At 40.5% G+C, this 21,723-nt stretch overlaps 1 protein-coding gene across 1 annotated transcript in view; it reads left to right on the top strand.

Moving 5' to 3' along the window:
* The window catches only part of FNDC3B (fibronectin type III domain containing 3B), a 489,123-nt gene extending 488,520 nt beyond the window's left edge, over window positions 1-603 (top strand). The window contains exon 26 of the mRNA XM_077290528.1: window positions 192-603. Within this exon, the coding sequence (XP_077146643.1) occupies window positions 192-503 (312 nt within the window). The 3' untranslated portion in view covers window positions 504-603. The remainder of the gene's footprint in view (window positions 1-191) is intronic.
* The last annotated feature ends 21,120 nt before the right edge of the window (window positions 604-21,723 follow it).

Here is a 21,723-nt window from a genome sequence, read left to right as displayed (position 1 = left end):
TGTTCTTTGCATCCACATCACCCTAATCACTCTAGTTGGTTTAATGGCATAAAATAGTTCTGATTAAAAAAAAAACAAACATGCAGTTTAACACCGTTAAATATAATCTTTTTTATTTATTTTTTACATAAATAACTAGTATCTAACTTTCCATTCATGTATATAGTTTTAATTCTGGCTCTATATTGCAGGTATACAAAGGAGAAGACACATCATTTCATATCTCAGGTGTACAAACTAATATGGATTACAGATTTCGGATTTGTGTATGTCGTCGATGTATCGATACTTCGCAGGAACTCTGTGGCTCTTACAGTCCATCTGCATCTTTTATTATGAGACGGAATGATCTCATGTTGCCGGAGGACCTGTCGCACCTTGACCATTCAAAACTCAAGGGCATGGTGCCTACTGATGAACAGTTTGCGATTCTGATTGTTTTAGGCTTTGCAACCTTGTCTATTTTATTTGCCTTTATACTTCAGTATTTCTTTATGAAGTAAACCATGAAGACAGATTAGAGATATCTTAACTAATGCTGCGCATTATAATCCATTTATCCAAATATTCATTTTTAAATAAATACAGACCTTTTCCGTTCGACATTTTATATTCGTATTTTTTTAACGGTTTCATTACATTCTCAGTGTTTGGATGCACCTTTTTGAAATGTAAAGCCAGGACGTAGCTGAAATCTGTTTCTGTTAAGCAGCTATATTGCAGTATAAAGTACAGCAGCAGTGTTCCATAGCTGATTGTGACCCCTCTCAATGGTTGACTTTAATTCTAAATGAATGGTCAAAATGCAGAATAATTCTAAGTGATGTGTCCTTCCACCGAAAAACAGACATTCGCTCACATCAAGGTGTATACATAAGTGCAAATAGACAATATACAAACTTAAAAAAAAAAAAAAGAGAAAATGACTCGTACATATATAGAATTCATTGTTTTTTTTTACTTGAAATTGCTTGTATTCCTGTTATCATATTGCTATCTTTAAAGAAGGGAACTTAACTGCATGTTTACAAACCTAAGTGATCTACAATATACGCAAATGAAACAGTGCCTTAAAATTCAATGTGCTTTAAAGCTGCTATGTTATCTGCCGGCCAGCGGTAACATCGTCTCCAAGACCAACACAATAACATTCGTGTGAAATGAAGTATTGCATTGCCAGCACCCTGCAGCTAGCTAGCCTACAAGCCAAAACTTTACTTACTGTAGTTCACATTTCAGTATCTAACACTGTATGTTTTATATGTTTGCTATTATTACACTTAAGATTTCTTTTTTTATTCTAAATATACAATTTTGAAAATATACTGAAGCTTAATTCTAGATTAAAAGGTTAGTATAAGGTTTGTGTAGACGTAAAACACTGATTGCTGTTTGGGAATCAAGTCCTATGCCGTCCGCTCCCTTGGCATAGCAGATGACAAGTCCTACCTGGGCATGGACACAAAGTCTATGCCTGGAGAAAAAGCTTTCCTGGAGAAAAAAAAATTCCAATTCTAAAATTATTCAAAACAAATAATTTTAATCCTAAAATCTACAATGCAATTCTTGATCCAGGGAGTCAAGCTAGTTTTTCTTATCAGTAAGGACTATAAATGTTATTAGTGTATGTGAGTAATCTTACATTGAGGTCAGTGCGAAGCCAACAAAGTAGATATTATTCATAGGGAGTCTCATGATAAATCGTAATGGTTTCCTAATTATCATAACCAATGATTTATGTGATTTTTTAAGCATATAGCATATAATCTTTAACACTATCACTATTTAGCCAATTTCAGTTAAACACCAAGGCCTCAATTCACAATTCTTCTTGCGCCATTTTTTGGATTTAGACATTCTGTATTTATATATATATATATATATATATATATATATATATATATATATATATATATATATATATATATATATATATATATATATATATATATATATATATATATATATATATATAGTTCAACGGTCTGAGCATGGCTATCATTATTTAAATGTTTTCAGCTAATTAATCACTTGAGTCTTTTCAAAATGTTGCAAAATGTTTGCACTGTTGTACTCCTTTGTACATGAGTGCCCTTTCACACTACACTTTGTCCCTCATTTGATGGTCCCGTTGAGACTTGCGTCTGAACCCTTGTAAAATGGGATTTAGGCTTATGTGCCTACTGAGTCATTCACTGTAATGGTGCCGACAAAGTCAACATGTGCTCTGTCGTGCATCATTTTCGACAGTATACGCCTACTGGAGGCAGGCACTCAGTCGTATTAGATTGCTGCTTGCTTGTCTGCCTCCAGTAGGCGTACATGCCCAAAAATGATGCACAACAGAGCACACGTTGACTCTATCTGCACCATTAGGCTGGGGTCACACGGCCGTCGATTCTCTGTTATGAGGCCAATAATGCTGTCACTTCAAACAAGTTCTGTCAGTTTGAGCTGAGTGTCACATTGGCATGATCTGGTGCTTTCACGTTAGAGAATCAGGGCACAGCTATGGAGAACCCAAATGTCTCCTTTTTCTACATTCTCTGTCTTTGGATGTCAGACTGCACTCGGATGACATTTATCTCCAATCCGATGTTTCACATGCACCCATAGACTTGTATGGGTGCGTGTGATCTGATCATAGGATACACCCGTAGCATGCTGTGATTGTTTTCTCATTCTTAATCGGCATGAGAAAATAATCGCTGATCTGCTCTGCCCATCGAATAACACTGGGCTGTCTCATCGGATGGCACTCTGCCAAGTTATACGGTCGTAAGAGTGAGCCCTCATAGTTGGTGGCCCCGTCGGCACATACACAAAATCCCGTTTTACAGGGGGTTCTGATGTAAGCCCCGACAAGACAAAGCACACTGCGAAAGCACTCTTAGTGGGGTTAAAAATTGGGGTAAATGTTTTGTCCAGTTGAAGACAAAGACATTTAAAAGCTTATCGAAATGGTTATAAAATATTCCACTCAAAAAAGGCTCAAATAAAGCAAAAGAGCAAAAATAAAAGTATCTTTTTTGCACAAAATTCCTCAAACATTGTGAGCCGTTTTTATGACTTTTACAGACCAAAAAAAAGTTTAAAAAGAAACAAAACATGCAAATAACAAATCCGACCCTAATCAAAATATTAAAAGTTTTTTTTTTTTTTAAGAATTACATTAAGCAAAAAGCATGTACTTTTTTTTCATTCTATGACCCTTCTGTTTTTTGACAATATAAAGTGCCTCAGGGAAACAATTCAGCTGAAGGCGCAATTCATTTCCAAAAGGGGCAACAGACACACAAATTATACTCGGCTTTTATATAATTCTATATTTTGTATATTTTTGCTGCTTTTGTTTGCATCGTGGTAGAATGAAATCTGACGTTCACTGAGGTATCTTGTCATATTCCTCTAAATACAATATCTGCTTTTTATTCCCATAGCCAAAGCAATGGGGAAATATTTGTTGTAGGTTTTGTTTTTTTACAATATATTAAGTACTTTTTAAAGAACCAATTACAGTGCAATCTTTTATTTATTGTAAAGACAAATAAATATGTACTAATATTTGTAGCATGATGATTTTTTTTTTTTTTTTTTTGTAATCTAGGTTAATTTTACCCAGCAGCATTTTAAGTGATCTCTGTCTTTATGCAAGACTTTTTTATTATTATTGTTACCTAAAATCAGCGCATGTAAAGCCAAAAAAAAAAAAATCCATGATTGAAACGTTTACATGTAATCAAACTCTTTAATCATCTCTTCTGAGGAAAGTGTTATGATCCACTAATCATGCTGTGTGCCTATAACGATGTAGCAAATGTTAGAAATTGTCATGTAATATAACTGTAAACACTATCTTAACATAGCTCTGCAAACTAATATTTCTGCCGAGGTTGTGGCAAATTCCTTTTTTTTTTATTTTTTTTTATTTAAATATATTTTATGCCTTACATCTTCTGTATTTTATGAGCATAATCTATACAGGTGTTAATAAAAGTAATTTTTGTATTTTATTAAAAATGTAAAAAGTCATTGTCCCAATGTTTGAAAGGAGAAATAAAGTATTGTGAATTGAAACAAAAATAATTCTGAAGCGGTGCTGCTACCTTGCAAAAAAAAATAAATAATAATAATAATTGCTAAAATTTCCTGAGAACAATGCAGTTGGTCAATAAAAAAAATTAGAATAAAAAAAAAAATTGGTATGTTTCCTATAATCATGTATGCGCTCATTCGCAGCAGCATTATTACCTTTTTTTCCTGCAAACAATAGGGTGTGCTGATCTTAATTTTGTTTTATTTTTTTTTTAATAGAGAAAAGCAGCCGACATCAGTAGATTAAAGCTAAATATCATTATTTTATAGTACCTCTTTATGAAAATAGTAAAATATACTGGAAGTTACTGATTGCCACTTCCATATTAGCGACGCTATCAATACATTATATCTTTAGTGGTACCTGTAAGGAATAAAGGAAAAAAAAAATGTGCAAGCATTTTAATAATATATAATTGCACCTTAACTCTTTAATTAAAAGAAACGGGAGGTTGGAGGCTATGATAATTTTAAGGTACGTAAAACATATTTCAATTTTCACAATCTATCTTTTGTAATGCTGCTTTGAATGTTTCATGATAAATGTTAGTGTAATCCTGTTAGAATACACAGGCGTTGTCATTTTATTCCAGCCATTAGTAAGCCACTATGGGAATATTTTATATATGCATTTGGAAAAAGGAGCATTATTGGCCAGTTTTAGAAGATAATTGTCTTTTATTTCTGGAGGGACTTATTTTTTATTATGGAATTAATGTAATTTTTATATTTGTGTCCATTAAAAATATGAAATTACCAAAATATATTTTTATATTTTTCTCATAGTCCTTTTAATGCTTTATTTTAATCATACGTTCAGGCTCTTAAAGAAGCCATGCCATTATCGGCACTCCAAGCCTCCAGCCATGAAATATCATAAGTTTGTCATATGATAGTCATTTTACGCAATTAGAATTGACCTTTTGTGCATTACTTCTAATCTGAGAATACTCCTCCAGACCTTTTGGTCAGGATTTGACACTTGCGTTCATGTACACTCTGACATGACCTGTTGATAAAAGAGCAGTCATTTATTTAAAGACCGCTGTACCTTGGCAGGCAAATGAAATAAGTGCACTGGCCTACTTTGGCTGCTTGCAAAAACAGACTGGCAGAGAAACTAACTGGTCACCTTGGATCTAAGGGTCAGGATGGAGGCTACGCCATACCTAATAGCAATTGATTGTTGCCTCTTCTGGTCGAATTGAAAGCAACAATTAGACAAGTCAGAATTGTATTTTTGCACAACTGTTTCAATTGAATTACAAAATATTTTTTTACCTCACTATTGGACAAACATTCCAAACATTTCATTAAAAATTAAAATCACGTTTTTCTGGTATTGTAAATTTAAGACTACTTTGTATGCATTGTATTAAAGCCGTTATATCTACTTTAATGTATAGATTTTGCAAAATTAAGAAATTGCTACCGTATGTAAAACTTAATTGTACTTCTAGTGTATATGTAATATATTTAAGCCCAATAAATGTTTTACTTCTTATCTTGTTGGTCAGTCATTTTTTTAGAACATTGTTATTTTTCTGATGTCTAAGGTTGTTTGTTGTAGAATATGTAAAAAATAGCATAACTAAAATAAATGTCAAATAAATTCCTTAATATCTTTAACCAATCGCAGTTGTTTTGTATATGTAGCTAATTATAGTTTATTAAAATGGCTGAAATCTAGTTAAATTATCTTAATCAGACAGATGCCTATGAGCATGTGAAGTAGGAAGCCTAAGGGTACCGTCTCACAGTGGCACTTTGGTCGCTACGATGGCATGATCCGTGACGTTCCAGCGATATACTTACGATCTCGCTGTGTCTGACACGCTACTGCGATCAGGGACCCCGCTGAGAATCGTACGTCGTAGCAGATCGTTTGAAACTTTCTTTCGTCGTCAGATCACCCGCTGTCATCGCTGGATCGTCGTGTGTGACGCCGAATCAGCGATGTGTTCACTTGTAACCAGGGTAAATATCGGGTTACTAAGCGCAGGGCCGCGCTTAGTAACCCGATATTTACCCTGGTTACCATTGTAAAAGTAAAAAAAAAACACTACATACTCACCTTCTGATGTCTGTCACGTCCCCCAGCGTCCACAGGGTTAAGCGCTGCTGCCGAGAACTTCCTGCACTGACTGTGTCAGTGCCGGCCATAAGGCAGAGCACAGCGGTGACGTCACCGCTGTGCTCTGCTTTATTGCCGGCGCTGACACATTCAGTGCAGGAAGCTCTCGGCAGCAGCGCGTAACTCTGTGGACGCCGGGGGACGTGACAGACATCAGAAGGTGAGTATGTAGTGGTTTGGTTTTTTTTTACTTTTACAATGGTAACCAGGGTAAATATCTGGTTACTAAGCGCAGCCCTGCACTTAGTAACCCGATGTTTACCCTGGTTACCCGGGTGCTGCAGGGGGACTTCGGCATCGTTTAAGACAGTTTCAACGATGCCGAAGTCGTTCCCCTGATCGTTGGTCGCTGGAAAGAGCTGTCTGTGTGACAGCTCCCCAGCGACCACACAACGACTTACCAACGATCGTTGGTAAGTCTTTTAGTGTAACGGTACCCTTACTCACTTCATGTATACGAGTATATGCTTCCCGTTAATTTAATAATCTAATACTGAAGATAGCAAGAGTGCTGAGATAAGAGGAGGCTGCTTATACTGCTGTGTACCCTATCTGATCCAAAATGAAGATACCAGGGGTGCTGAGGTAAGAGGTGGCTCAAACTCCGGTCCATTCTTATCTATCTGATCTAATACTAGATATACCAGGGGAGCTGAGGTAAGAGGCAGCTCAAACTCCTGTCCATTCTTATCTATCTGATCTAATGCTAGATATACCAGGGGTGCTGGGGTAAGAGGCAGCTCAAACTCCTGTCCATTCTTATCTATCTGATCTAATACTAGATATACCAGGGGTGCTGAGGTAAGAGGCAGCTCAAACTCCTGCCCATTCTTATCTATCTGATCTAATACTAGATATACCAGGGGTGCTGAGGTAAGAGGCAGCTCAAACTCCTGTCCATTCTTATCTATCTGATCTAATACTAGATATACCAGGGGGTGCTGAGGTAAGAGGCAGCTCAAACTCCTGTCCATTCTTATCTATCTGATCTAATACTAGATATACCAGGGGTGCTGAGATAAGAGGCAGCTCAAACTCCTGTCCATTCTTAGGCTAGGTTCAGATTGCGTTAGTGCAATCCGTTTAGCGCGAGCGCTAGCGGATTGCGCTAACGCAATGTCTTTTTCGGGGCCGCGTTCAGGGGTCGCGTTAACGTCCCCGCTCTTGCAGATCCCCGATCTGCGAGAGCGGGGAACGGACCTCTGGCGCGCCGCGGACGCTGCAAGCAGCGTCCGAGGCGTGCTACAAAAGACCGGCACATCGCTAGCGCGTGCCGAAAATGACACGCGCTAGCAATGCGCTGTAACATTGCCGGCAATGGGAGCGCTAACGGACGCGGTGCACGGCGTTAATTTCGCCGTGCAACGCTGTCTGTTAGCGCTATCCCATTAACGCAATGGGAACCTAGCCTTATCTAGCTGATCTAATACTAGATATACCAGGGGTGCTGAGGTAAGAGGCAGCTCAAACTCCTGTCCATTCTTATCTATCTGATCTAATACTAGATATACCAGGGGTGCTGAGGTAAGAGGCGGCTCAAACTCCTGCCCATTCTTATCTAGCTGATCTAATACTAGATATACCAGGGGTGCTGAGGCAAGAGGCGGCTCAAACTCCTGTCCATTCTTATCTATCTGATCTAATACTAGATATACCAGGGGTGCTGAGGTAAGAGGCGGCTCAAAATCCGGTCCATTCTTATCTATCTGATCTGATACTAGATATACCAGGGGTGCTGAGGTAAGAGGCAGCTCAAACTCTGGTCCATTCTTATCTATCTGATCTAATACTAGATATACCAGGGGTGCTGAGGTAAGAGGCGGCTCAAACTCCTGCCCATTCATATCTATCTGATCTATTACTAGATATACCAGAGGTGCTGAGGTAAGAGGCGGCTCAAACTCCTGTCCATTCTTATCTATCTGATCTAATACTAGATATACCAGGGGTGCTGAGGTAAGAGGCAGCTCAAACTCCGGTCCATTCTTATCTATCTGATCTAATACTAGATATACCAGGGGTGCTGAGGTAAGAGGCGGCTCAAACTCCTGCCCATTCATATCTATCTGATCTATTACTAGATATACCAGAGGTGCTGAGGTAAGAGGCGGCTCAAACTCCTGTCCATTCTTATCGATCTGATCTAATATTAGATATACCAGGGGAGCTGAGGTAAGAGGCAGCTCAAACTCCGGTCCATTCTTATCTATCTGATCTAATACTAGATATACCAGGGGTGCTGAGGTAAGAGGCGGCTCAAACTCCTGCCCATTCATATCTATCTGATCTATTACTAGATATACCAGAGGTGCTGAGGTAAGAGGCGGCTCAAACTCCTGTCCATTCTTATCGATCTGATCTAATATTAGATATACCAGGGGTGCTGAGGTAAGAGGCAGCTCAAACTCCTGTCCATTCTTATCTATCTGATCTAATACTAGATATACCAGGGGTGCTGAGGTAAGAGGCGGCTCAAACTCCTGCCCATTCTTATCTAGCTGATCTAATACTAGATATACCAGGGGTGCTGAGGTAAGAGGCGGCTCAAACTCCTGCCCATTCTTATCTATCTGATCTAATACTAGATATACCAGGGGTGCTGAGGTAAGAGGCAGCTCAAGCTCCTGCCCATTCTTATCTATCTGATCTAATAATAGATATACCAGGAGTGCTGAGGTAAGAGGCGGCTCAAGCTCCTGCCCATTCTTATCTATCTGATCTAATAATAGATATACCAGGGGTGCTGAGGCAAGAGGCGGCTCAAACTCCGGTCCATTCTTATCTATCTGATCTAATACTAGATATACCAGGGGTGCTGAGGTAAGAGGCGGCTCAAACTCCTGTCCATTCTTATCTAGCTGATCTAATGCTAGATATACCAGGGGTGCTGAGGTAAGAGGCAGCTCAAACTCCTGTTCATTCTTATCTATCTGATCTAATACTAGATATACCAGGGGTGCTGAGGTAAGAGGCAGCTCAAACTCCTGTCCATTCTTATCTAGCTGATCTAATACTAGATATACCAGTGGTGCTAAGGTAAGACGAGGCTGCTTACACTGCTGTTTATACTGTAATTTATGATCGAATGTTGGATATAACAGTGGTGCTTAGGTAAGAAGAGGCTGCTCACACTGCTGTCCATCCTGTCTTTCTTATCTAATACTTGTGATACCAAGGTGCTAAATTAAGAAGAAGCTACTCATACTGCTGTTCACCCTGTCCAATCCAATAATAGAGACACCTGGGGTACTGAGGCAAGAGCTGGCTCACACTGCGGTCCACCATATCTGATCTAATTCTAGAGATACCAGGGGTGTTGAGGAAAGAAGAGGCTGCTCACACTGCTGTTTAGACTGTATTTCTGATCTATCTGATTTAACGTTGGATATAACAGTGGTGCTTGGAGAAGAAGAGGCTGCTATCACTGCTGTCCAACGTGGCTCTCTTATCGAATATTTGCAATACCAAGGTGCTAAAGAGGCTACTCGCACTGCTGTCCACCATGTCCTATCCAGTAATAGAGACACCAGGAGTACTGAGGTATGAGGTGGCTCACACTGCAATCCACCATATCTGATTTAATATTAGAGATACCAGGGGTGCTGAGGTAAGAAGAGGCTGCTCACAGTGCCGTCCACCCTATTGATCTGATCTAATAACAAGTATGATAAGGTAAGAAGAGGCTGCTCACAATTCATCCAAACGGGTCTGATATGAATTCCCATAAAAATACACTTCTTATTATTGAAAGTATGAAAATCACAGAATGGATAGACATGTTAATGATATGCAAATAATGAAAAAAACACATTTTCTATTTATTTATTATAAATATGAGCTCACGTTCAGAAATTCACCCACTTGCATACAGCTGCTGACCTTTATCTCTGAAATTGCCAAGCAGTGACATCCCAGATGTGTTCAATGGGATAGAAGTCTTAACATTTTTGCAGAGCACAATACTATATTTATTTACATAATAGTATATTTGGGCCATGCAGGCTACTCATAGTGGAACAAGCAACATGCGGCCCGGGTTTATTGGGTTGAAACATCATGTGGGTCTTACACGAAGGACTGTGGTGTGGGGTGGTATAATATAAGGTAGCTGGACCCCTCTTGTCTTCATTCCAGGCACATTAGCAACTTAGTTTTACATTCATTTGGTCAAGCAACTATTGCTATGGCTATTTTTTCTAAAGTGTCCCAATCAGTAGCGTAGCTAGCAGGGGGGCAGAGGGTGCTGTCGCCCCGGGCCCACCACTCACAGGCTCCCACCTGGAGCTATGCTACACTTAATTATATCTGCGTGCACAGCCCGCCGATATAGTTACTGTAAGGTATGTCTCCACGTTCAGGATTGCATCAGTCTTTGGTCAGGATTTTATGCAAGTAAAATCCTGACCAAAACTGCACCTGAGGTTACTGGCAGGTCACCTGTGGTGTGCCTGCGTGTTTTGCTCATAGTAGCAACATGCAGCGTTTTGAAAAAACGCACAACGCATGCGTTTTCGCGGCAAAAACGCATGCGTTTTTAAACGCATAGTGGAGTCTGGATTTCATAAAATCCCATCCACTATGCTGTAACATCTGGACGCTGCGTTTTTGACGCAGCAGAAAAACGCAGCGTCAAAAACGCAGCGTTTCCTGAACGTGGAAACATACCCTAAGCTCCGTGGTAGAGAAGAGGGAGACATGATCTCCCTACACTACCGCGGGCAGTGGCTGAAGAGAGAGGAACAAATTCCCCAAAGCTCCCCCCCCATGCAATGCCAGCACTGTACCTGACCTGACAGCTGCCTGCCTCCAGTATACTGAGGACACGCCCATATTGCACGCTGAGTGCTGCAGAGCAGACAGGAAGGAGCATCTTTTTCCAGTGAGAGAGGAGCAGGACACAGTGGGGTAAGTACAGCTCCCACTTCGACTCTACTCTGCTGCTCTCCTGATAAGACCCACCAGGATTCCTGTGCTGTATCTGCCGGTTTTAAGGCACTGCAGATTTATGGGGGCTGGTCAGTAATGTGATGTGCACTCACCCTGGCTGCAGGACCCCACAGAGGAGGATATACGGTATGTCTCTTTCCTATGTATACCATATATGGGAAAGGGTTAAATATCCTCATGTGTGGGGTCCTGCAGCCAGGGTCACGTCCATGAGTGCACATTACTGACCAGTCTTGTCAGTGTGTGTGTGTGTGTGTATATATATATATATATGTGTGTATATATATATATACACACACAAAGACACTGGTCTGATTTAGGCTACGTTCACATTTGCGGTCAGCGCCGCAGCGTCGGGCGCCGCAGCGGCGCCGCATGCGTCATGCGCCCCTATATTTAACATGGGGGCGCATGGACATGCGTTGTGCTGCGTTTTGCGCCGCATGGCCGCAAGCGTTGGACGCAAGAAACGCTTCAAGTTGCATTTTTTTTGCGTCCAACTTGCGGGCAAAAACGACGCATGCGGCGCAAAACGCAGCGTTTTAGCGTGCGTTTTGCCACGTTTTTGTTTGCGTTGTGCGCTGCGGCGCCGACGCTGCGGCGCACAACGCAAATGTGAACGTAGCCTTATATATATATATTTATGGCCTGGGTCAGGATCCCATCAGACCAGTGTCTGCAGGATTTCATATCAGTAAATCTAAGGTGGTAAACATGAAAAATAAAAAACACGAAATATGAAAAATAAAAGGTAAAGCCTTTTATTAAAAAAGTTGAGGATGAATATATATTTACTATATGGAGACCCGATGCTATCGCTTCGGGAGGGCAGTAATGTCACAATGGGGGCAGGCTTTGTAGTGTTGAGAATCTCTCCCCCCATGTGCTCACCCACCCTATCCACTCTCTCTTTCCCCCGTCTGTGCTCTCTTCTTTGACCTGTCTACCCCATGTGCTATGCGCTCCTCTTGTACAAAGATGGCGGCGGTCAGTGAGTCATTTGGCTGATCCCGGCAGTGGCATGTTTGCAACAGTGTTCCGCTGGTGGTACCGCGCAAGAGGATGAGTATAAAGTGTGTGTGTGCTGCCTACGGCGTATACAGTGTGTGTGGTGCGTACGGCATATACAGTTTGTGTGTGTGGTGCGTACGGCGTTTACAGTGTGTGTGTGTGTAGTGCGTACGGTGTATACAGTGTGTGTTGCGTATGGCGTATATTGTGTGTGTGGTGTGTACGGTGTATAAAGTGTCTGTGTGTGGTGTCTGGTGTATAGAGTGTGTGTGTGTTACGTATGGCGTATACTGTGTGTGTGGTGTGTACAGTGTGTTTGTGTGTGTGTGGTGCGTACGGCATATACAGTGTGGATGTGTGGGGAGTACGGTGTATACAGTGTGTTTGTGTGTGTGGTGCGTACGGCGTATACAGTGTGTGGATGTGTGGTGCGTATGGTTTATACAGTGTGTGTGGTGCGTACAGTGTATACGGTGTGTGTGGTGCGTACGGTGTATACAGTGGGTGTGTGGTGCGTATGGCGTATACAGTGTGTATGGGTAAATGGGTGCGGGTCCATTTACATATACTCAGTCTAGACCACAAGATCCCCAAGGGGGAGAAGAGGAAAGAGGAACAGAAGAGCCAGGGGGTGTACTTTTTTCTTTAGATTGGTAATATTCTACCTCCCCCTCTTTTTTCTGGTTCCCTCATTTCCGTTTCCCTGTTTGGGGTCTTGTCCAGACAAGAGTATTCCTTTAGGGTTACCTGGACACATTCAGGAAGCTATACCCATATGATGGCCTCTATACACACCCACTGGCAGTTTCTTCTATTTAGGTCTTTGTCATTTATTTCAGGGCTGTGCAAGTATCAGCCCACAGAGAGGGACAGACAGTGACCAGAATCCAAGGAGTGGGAGCTACAGCGAGTTCCATTATACAGCGTGGAAGCTAATGCGGGGGTCATTATACAGCGTGGACACTAATGCGGGGGTCATTATACAGTGTGGAAGCTAATGGAGGGGTCTTTATAAAGTGTGGTAGATAATGTGGGGGCCGTTACACAGCGTGGGACCTAAGGCAGGAGTCATTATACAGTGTGGAAGCTAACGCCGGGGTCACTATACAGTTTAAAGGCTGCTGTCGAGCCATCATACAGTGTAGGGGCCTGTAAAGAGTTTGGGGCTACCGTGAAAGCACAAAGGAGACATTGTACTATGTAAGGGCACAGTGGTGGCATTACTATGTGATGCAGTATGAGGAGCATTGCATTTGTATCACACAGCAGGAGCAATAATAGGGACACATACGGCAGCAGCTCAATATTGGGGTATCAGCAGGATGAGAAGGTTGTGCAGGTTGGGGATAGATGGTGATGGGGCTGGAATATGAGAAGTGAAATGTGTCTGTTGTATTCTCTGCAGCTGAGTCCTGGGTGGAAGAAGTCGCCATGTCGGTCTGGGCCAGATGGAAAAGTGAACGATTCCATCAGAAAGAACGTCAGTGGTAAGACATTATCTGTAACTGTGCTGTAATCACTTGTATGCTTTGTGGGACTGGTATCTACCCCTATATGGTATGTTTTTATTATGTATACCCCTCCTCACTTGTAAAGCGCCATGGAATAAATGGCGCTATAACAATAAATAATAATAATAATATGGTCACAATATGGTGGTAATATCAGTATTGGTCTTGTGGAGATGTTTATTTTTTTGTTGAAGCAGGATCATCTGATGAGGTTCTCCTACGTCCACTATTAGGGTGCATCACCATAGTTGTAATCAAAGGTTAGGGGCCCACTCAGATGTCTCGCCCCCCCTGGGCTGAACCCCTAGCTACGCCTCTGGTCCCAATAGCTATTTTTCAACATGATGCCAGGCAGCATGTTGCTTGTGCTACTGTGAAAAGGCTGTGCAGGCGCTGTGTGCCCACATTGAGTTGTTGGTGAGTTTTTGACTGTGTTTTTTCGGTCCGTCAAAACTGCAGTCTTGCGATTCCAGCAAAGTGGATGGGATTCATGGAAATCTCATGCCCACTGTGCTTCCCTGTTTTACTCATCATAAACTGACCTTTCAAATTAACGTCAATTTCTCATGCTGCTATGCCGAGTTTTATGAGCATATTTTTCCCATAGACTTGCATTAAATATGGAAAATCTGCAGTTAACAAACACACATGCATTTTTAGTGCATTGTAAAGGATCAAAAACGCATGTAATCCAAACATGACTATCAATAAAGTTTTATCAAAGCGAAATACCAGGAAGTATCAAAAACAAAGCAACTTTTTTTTTTTTTTTTTTTTTTTAAATATGACATAACACAGAGACAAAAACACAATAAGAAAAATCCACGTAACCTAATTTACTTACAACATCGATAACGAATTGTGGGAAGGTAGCCTTAGGCTATGTGCGCACGTCAGGAATCTTTGCAGAAATTTCCTGACCCAAACCGAACTTTTTCTGCAGGAAATCCACATGCGTTTTTTGCGCATTTTTTTGCGGAATTTTCTCATTTTTTCCAGAGCTTCCCCAATGCAATATATAGCAGCAAAAACGCAAAAAATCCGCAAAATTAATGAACATGCTGCGTATTTTACAGCGATGCGTTTTTTTGCGGAAAAAATGCAACATGTGCACAAAAATTGCGGATTGCATTCTATTAATAGGATGCTTAATGGATGCATTTTTTTTGCTGTATTATCGCATTTTTATAGCAAAAAAAAACACAAAAAAGCCTGCAAAAAATCCGGAACATGTGCACACAGCCTTAATATGGTATCATGGCATGCAGGGTCTTTAGACTTGTCTCTCATCGATCATATCTGGGATGTCATTGGTCCATAAGTACTAAGGAAGCTGCCAGCAGCGGATCTTGATGATTTTCCCAAGTGATTTCAGTGTGGCTGAGCATTTCTCAGACAACCATTTATAATATCAAGGATTTCAGCCAATCCGTGTAAGTGCCGGGTTTTCTGTGCATCGTGTTCATACTTGATGCTGAATAAATTAAAATGTATTGAAAATTTTGTTCACCTTTTCATCACTTGCATCGTATTAACATGTCTATCGATCCTGTGATTTCCAGAACTCCTCCAAATTTCCTTCTTGTTACAAATTCAATTTTGCGGAGTCTATTTAGACCTTTGTAGTATTAGGATTCCAGCTGTGTTTTCCTTAGGACGTTGTGCCAGTTCCTGGTTTTTGTTTAGTTTCTTTATACACATCTGTATAAAATATATTTTTTCAAAGCTGTAGGAGGTAAACAAAATCTCACCAGTTATTGAATATATTTGTTCATTATATACACACAGGTGCATCTAAAAATTAGAATATCATCAAAAAGTTAATTTATTTTAGATCTTCAATACAAAAAGTGAAACTCGTATATGATATAGTCATTACAGAGTGATCTATTTCAAGTGTTTGTTTCTGTTAATGTTGATTATTATGGCTTACAGCCAATGAAAACCCAAACGCTTGAAAAATGATTTTAAAATCCGAAATGTTGGCCTACTGAAATGTATGTTCAGTAAATGCACTCAATACTTGGTCAGGGCTCCTTTTGCATCAATTACTGCATCAATGTGGCGTGGCATGGAGGTGATCAGCCTGTGCACTGCTGAGTTGTTATGGAAGCGCAGATTGCTTTGATAGCAGCCTTCAGCTAGTCTGCATTGTTGGGTCTGGTGTCTTTCATCTTACTCTTGACAATACCCCATAGATTCTCTATGGGGTTAAGGTCAGGTGAGTTTGCTGGCCAATCAAGCATAGTGATACTGTTGTTTTTAAACCAGGTATTGGTACTTTTGGCGGTGTGGACAGGTGCCAAGTCCTGCCGGACAATGAAATTTCCATCTCCAAAAAGCTTTGTTCTTGATAAAACACCGTGGACCTACACCAGCAGAAGACATGGCTCTCCAAGCCATCACTAATTGTGGAAACTTTGCACTAGACCTCAAGCAGCTTGGATTGTGTACCTCTCCATTCTTCCTCCAGATTCTGGGACCCTGATTTCCAAATGAAATGCAAAATTTACTTTCATCTGAAAACAACACCTTGGGCCACTGAGCAACAGTCCAGTTCTTTTTCTCCTTGGCACAGGTAAGACTCTTTTGGCGTTGTCTATTGGTCATAAGTGATTTGACACAAGGAATGTGACACTTGTAGCTCATGTCCTGAACACGTCCATGTGTGGTGGCTCTTGAAGCAATGACTCCAGCAGTAGTCCACTCCCAGTGAATCTCCCCAAAATTTTTGAGTTGTCTTTTCTTAACAATCCTTTCAAGGCTGCGGTTATCCCAGTTGCTTGTGCACCTTTTTCTATCACACTTTATCCTTCCACTCACCTTTCCATTAATATCCATGGATACAGCCATCTGTGAACAGCCAGCTTCTTTAGCAATGACCTTTTGTGGTTTACCCTCCTTGTGGAGTGTGTCAATGACTGCCATCTGGATATCTATAAAGTCAGCAGTCTTCCCCATGATTGTGGAGCCTACTGAAACAGACTAAGGGACCTTTTTAAAATCTTAGGAAGCCTTTTGCAGGTGTTTTTTTGTTAGTTAATCTAATTTACTGATATAATGACTTTTGGGTTTTCAATGACTGTAAGCCATAATCATCAACATTAAGAGAAATAAACACTTGAAATAGACCACTCTGTAATGACTCTATATACAGGTCCTTCTCAAAAAATTAGCATATAGTGTTAAATTTCATTATTTACCATAATGTAATGATTACAATTAAACTTTCATATATTATAGATTCATTATCCACCAACTGAAATTTGTCAGGTCTTTTATTGTTTTAATACTGATGATTTTGGCATACAACTCCTGATAACCCAAAAAACCTGTCTCAATAAATTAGCATATCAAGAAAAGGTCCTCTAAACGACCTATTACCCTAATCTTCTGAATCAACTAACTCTAAACACATGCAAAAGATACCTGAGGCTTTTAAAAACTCCCTGCCTGGTTCATTACTCAAAACCCCCATCATGGGTAAGACTAGCGACCTGACAGATGTCAAGAAGGCCATCATTGACACCCTCAAGCAAGAGGGTAAGACCCAAAAAGAAATTTCTCAACAAATAGGCTGTTCCCAGAGTGCTGTATCAAGGCACCTCAATGGTAAGTCTGTTGGAAGGAAACAATGTGGCAGAAAACGCTGTACAACGAGAAGAGGTGACCGGACCCTGAGGAAGATTGTGGAGAAGGACCGATTCCAGACCTTGGGGAACCTGAGGAAGCAGTGGACCGAGTCTGGTGTGGAAACATCCAGAGCCACCGTGCACAGGCGTGTGCAGGAAATGGGCTACAGGTGCCGCATTCCCCAGGTAAAGCCACTTTTGAACCATAAACAGCGGCACTGGACTGTTGCTAAGTGGTCCCAAGTACTTTTTTCTGATGAAAGCAAATTTTGCATGTCATTCGGAAATCAAGGTGCTAGAGTCTGGAGGAAGACTGGGGAGAAGGAAATGCCAAAATGCCTGAAGTCCAGTGTCAAGTACCCACAGTCAGTGATGGTGTGGGGTGCCATGTCAGCTGCTGGTGTTGGTCCACTGTGTTTCATCAAGGGCAGGGTCAATGCAGCTAGCTATCAGGAGATTTTGGAGCACTTCATGCTTCCATCGGCTGAAATGCTTTATGGAGATGAAGATTTCATTTTTCAGCACGACCTGGCACCTGCTCACAGTGCCAAAACCACTGGTAAATGGTTTACTGACCATGGTATTACTGTGCTCAATTGGCCTGCCAACTCTCCTGACCTGAACCCCATAGAGAATCTGTGGGATATTGTGAAGAGAAAGTTGAGAGACGCAAGACCCAACACTCTGGATGAGCTTAAGGCCGCTATTGAAGCATCCTGGGCCTCCATAACATCTCAGCAGTGTCACAGGCTGATTGCCTCCATGCCACGCCGCATTGAAGCAGTCATTTCTGCCAAAGGATTCCCGACCAAGTATTGAGCGCATAACTGAACATTATTATTTGATTGTTTTTTGGTTTGTTATTAAAAAACACTTTTATTTGATTGGACGGGTGAAATATGCTAATTTATTGAGACAGGTTTTTTGGGTTATCAGGAGTTGTATGCCAAAATCATCAGTATTAAAACAATAAAAGACCTGACAAATTTCAGTTGGTGGATAATGAATCTATAATATGAAAGTTTAATTGTAATCATTACATTATGGTAAATAATGAAATTTAACACTATATGCTAATTTTTTGAGAAGGACCTGTAATGAGTTTCACTTTTTGTATTGAAGCCCTGAAACAAATTAACTTTTTGATGATATTCTAATATAGTGAGAAGCACTTGTTTATTAACCATTTACAGTAAGTGCATCATAGGAATTAAAACAATGTGGAAGGAAAAAAATGAAAATTTAACTTTTTCCCACAGAAATGTTGCTTTAACCCCAAAGTTTTTTATTTTCACAATAGTAACAGTAAAAAAAATTACCCTACCATTTGCTGTCCAATTTCTCCTGAGTACACTGGTACTCTATATATAGTTTAAGACCACAGTTTGGGCGCACAGCAGGATTTGACTTGGAGCACAAAATTGGCAGGAATAGATAGCGGATGCCATGTCAGTTTGCAGAGCCCTGATGTGCCTAAACAGTGGAAAACCCCCACAAGTGATCCCACTTTGTAGACTGCACCCCTCAAAGAATTTATCTAAAAGTGTAGTGAGCACCTTTAACCCATAGAAGCCTCACAGAATTTCATAACGTTGAGCCATGAAAATGGGAAAATACATTTTTCCCATAAAAATGTTGGCTTGATCCCCGCATTTTTCATTTTCACAAGAATAACAGGAGTAAATGGACTATACAATTTGTTGTGCAATTTCTTCTAAGTACACCAATACCCTGTATGTGGTTGAAAACTATTGGTTGGGCGCATGGCAGGGTTCAGAAGGAAAGGAGCTCCACTTAACTGCTGGAGTAAAAAATTGTCTGGAATACAGTAGATAGCTGATCTCATGTTGTGTTTGCAGAGCCCCTAATGTGCCTAAACAGTAGAAACCTCCCATATGTGACACTATTTTGCAAACAACAACCCTCAAGGAATTTATTTAGAGGTGTGATGAGCAACTTGAACCCACAGTGGCTTCACTGAATTTTAAAACATTGGACCGTGAAAATTAAAAATTATATTTTTTCCCAAAAAATCTTGTTTTAGCCCCAAGTTTTTCATTTTCACAAGGAGAAACTGGAGAAATTTCACAGCAAGTTGTGTGATCCATTTTCTCCTGTGTACAGAAGAAACCCCATATGTGATCAGATACTTTTGTTTGGGCACATAACAGGGTTTGGAAGAGAAGGAGCACTATTTGATTTTTGGAGTACAAAATTGTCTAGAATAGATTGCGGATGCCATATTGCATTTGAATTGCTGCCAAGGTTCCAAAACAGCAGAAACCCCCACAAATTACCCCAGTTTGGAAACTACGCCTCTTGAAGAATTCCACTAAAGCAGTATTGAGCATTTTAAATTCGCAGTTATTTCAATGAATTGTTTAGTATTGAACGGTGAAAATTAAAAGTTACATTATTTGCACTAAAATGGTATTTTAGCCCCAAGTTGTTGGTTTTCAAAAGGGCTATTAGGCAAAAATTATCCACAAAATGTTAGACAATGTCTCCGGAGTACAGCAATACGTGGTCAAAAACTACTTTTTCGGCACAGTGCAAAGCTCAGAAGGGAAGGAGTACCATATCAGAGTGTAGATTTTCCTGGAATGATTTGTGGATGCCATATCACATCAGCAGAGCCTCTGAGGTGTCAGGACAGCAGGACCCTCATAACTGACCTCATTTAAAAACTACATCTCGTAGAGAAATAATGTAGCTATGCAGTAAGCATGTTAACACCACATGTGTTTCAAAAACTGTTATACCATTCAACAGTGAAGCAGAAAAAAATACATTTTTACCACTCTAATATTGTTTTACCCCCAGTTTTACATTTTCACAAGAGAAAATAGATAAAAATGAATTTCTCGTGAACATGGCAATTTTCATTATGTGGCTGTACTGTACTGTTTGGCCACGTGGTGAGACTTGGGAGGTAACTCTATTTGACTCTCGGAGAAGACATTTTTGTAGAATTGTTTGCGGACTCCATAAACAGAGCTCCTAAGTGCCAGAAGCGCAGAAACTTGCAATTGACCCCTATTTAGAAATTACACACCTCTGCAAATTCATCCACAGGTGTAGTGATGATTGAGTGATTGATTGAGTCCATGTTTGTTTTCTAGAAACAAGCAGGAATGGATGCTGTAGAGTGAAAATGCAAATATGCCATTGTAGTCCCCGTACATTATGCCAAACTCTTCTTCTAGAGACGCGTACCCCGTAAATTAAGTTGACGCTCCAGTATTGCCGAACATGTGGATACTAACTGCAATTTAGGTACACTGTGGGGCTCAGGAAGAGGGGGATATTTGGATTTGTGAGAGCAGATTTAGCTGATTTTCTTTTAGTGGGCACTGTTTTTTTCTAAGGCCTTTCTGTTACCAGTAATGTGGACACCCCCAGATATTTCTGTTAATGGATGACAGCCTTGAGTGGGGACTCTTTTTTTGTGGGTTGAGTAGAAGCTTTTATTAGTGGCATTTTGGGGTACAGAACCATTTTAAACGTGTACACATTTATCCTGTACTCTACACTGAGCACTTACATTGGGGTTTCCATCTCTATCTACAAAATACTTGATTCGGATGAAACCCTCTGAGGGGTCTATTCACTAATGAGGGAGCTGAGTTACTCAGGATGATTTGTGGCTTCTGTTCGGAAGTATCCAGCTTTTAAAAGGTGCACAAAACTGGGGGACAGAGCTTTTATGCATGCTTAAAAAGATGGGCACCGCTGGATCACAGGTCAGATGGCGTCTATAGTGTCTCAATCTGCCTCATTATAGGGAATCTTCCTCCAGAGGTTTGGTCTGAATCACGTGTTTCAGAGATTTATATGGAAACCCTGGTGTAAGTGCTCAGCGCAAAGTGCAGGATAGATGTGAGCCTTGCCTTACTGTTATCTTTGGGAGCCAGAATGTACAAATCAACAGCAGGAGAAGAATTGGTTTTATTTTTTACGCCATTCCTTGTGCAGTATAAGTGATTAGATTACTTTACTATTCGGGTCTACAGCGATACCAGATTTATATAGTGTTTTTTTATTTCTCGCTGCTATCACATGCTAATGTTTTTGTTTACAAAAAATAACTTTTCACATCACCATAATTTGAGAGTTATCATTTTTGTATGTTTCTTCAGAGTCATGTGAGGGCTTGTTTTTTACAGGATGAGAGATTTTTTTATTGGTACCATTTTTAGGCACAATATTTAAATAAATGAATTTCTCCATCTTCTCCATTATCATTGTGTGCGCTGTAGCATTGCAGCTGGACAAGTCCTAGCTGGAGTGGATGTGTCACCGAGGTAACTGACCATGGTCATGTGAAAAATGGCTGATGGAGGAAACTGTGGATGACAAAGGTGTCAGGGAAAGGGGATGGCTATTGCAAGAA

This window comes from Ranitomeya variabilis, chromosome 2 (assembly GCF_051348905.1).
Source record: "Ranitomeya variabilis isolate aRanVar5 chromosome 2, aRanVar5.hap1, whole genome shotgun sequence".
Taxonomy (NCBI): Eukaryota; Metazoa; Chordata; class Amphibia; order Anura; family Dendrobatidae; genus Ranitomeya; species Ranitomeya variabilis.
The sequence above is the reverse complement of the archived record's forward strand: the minus strand, read 5'-3'. Positions and strand labels throughout refer to the sequence as shown.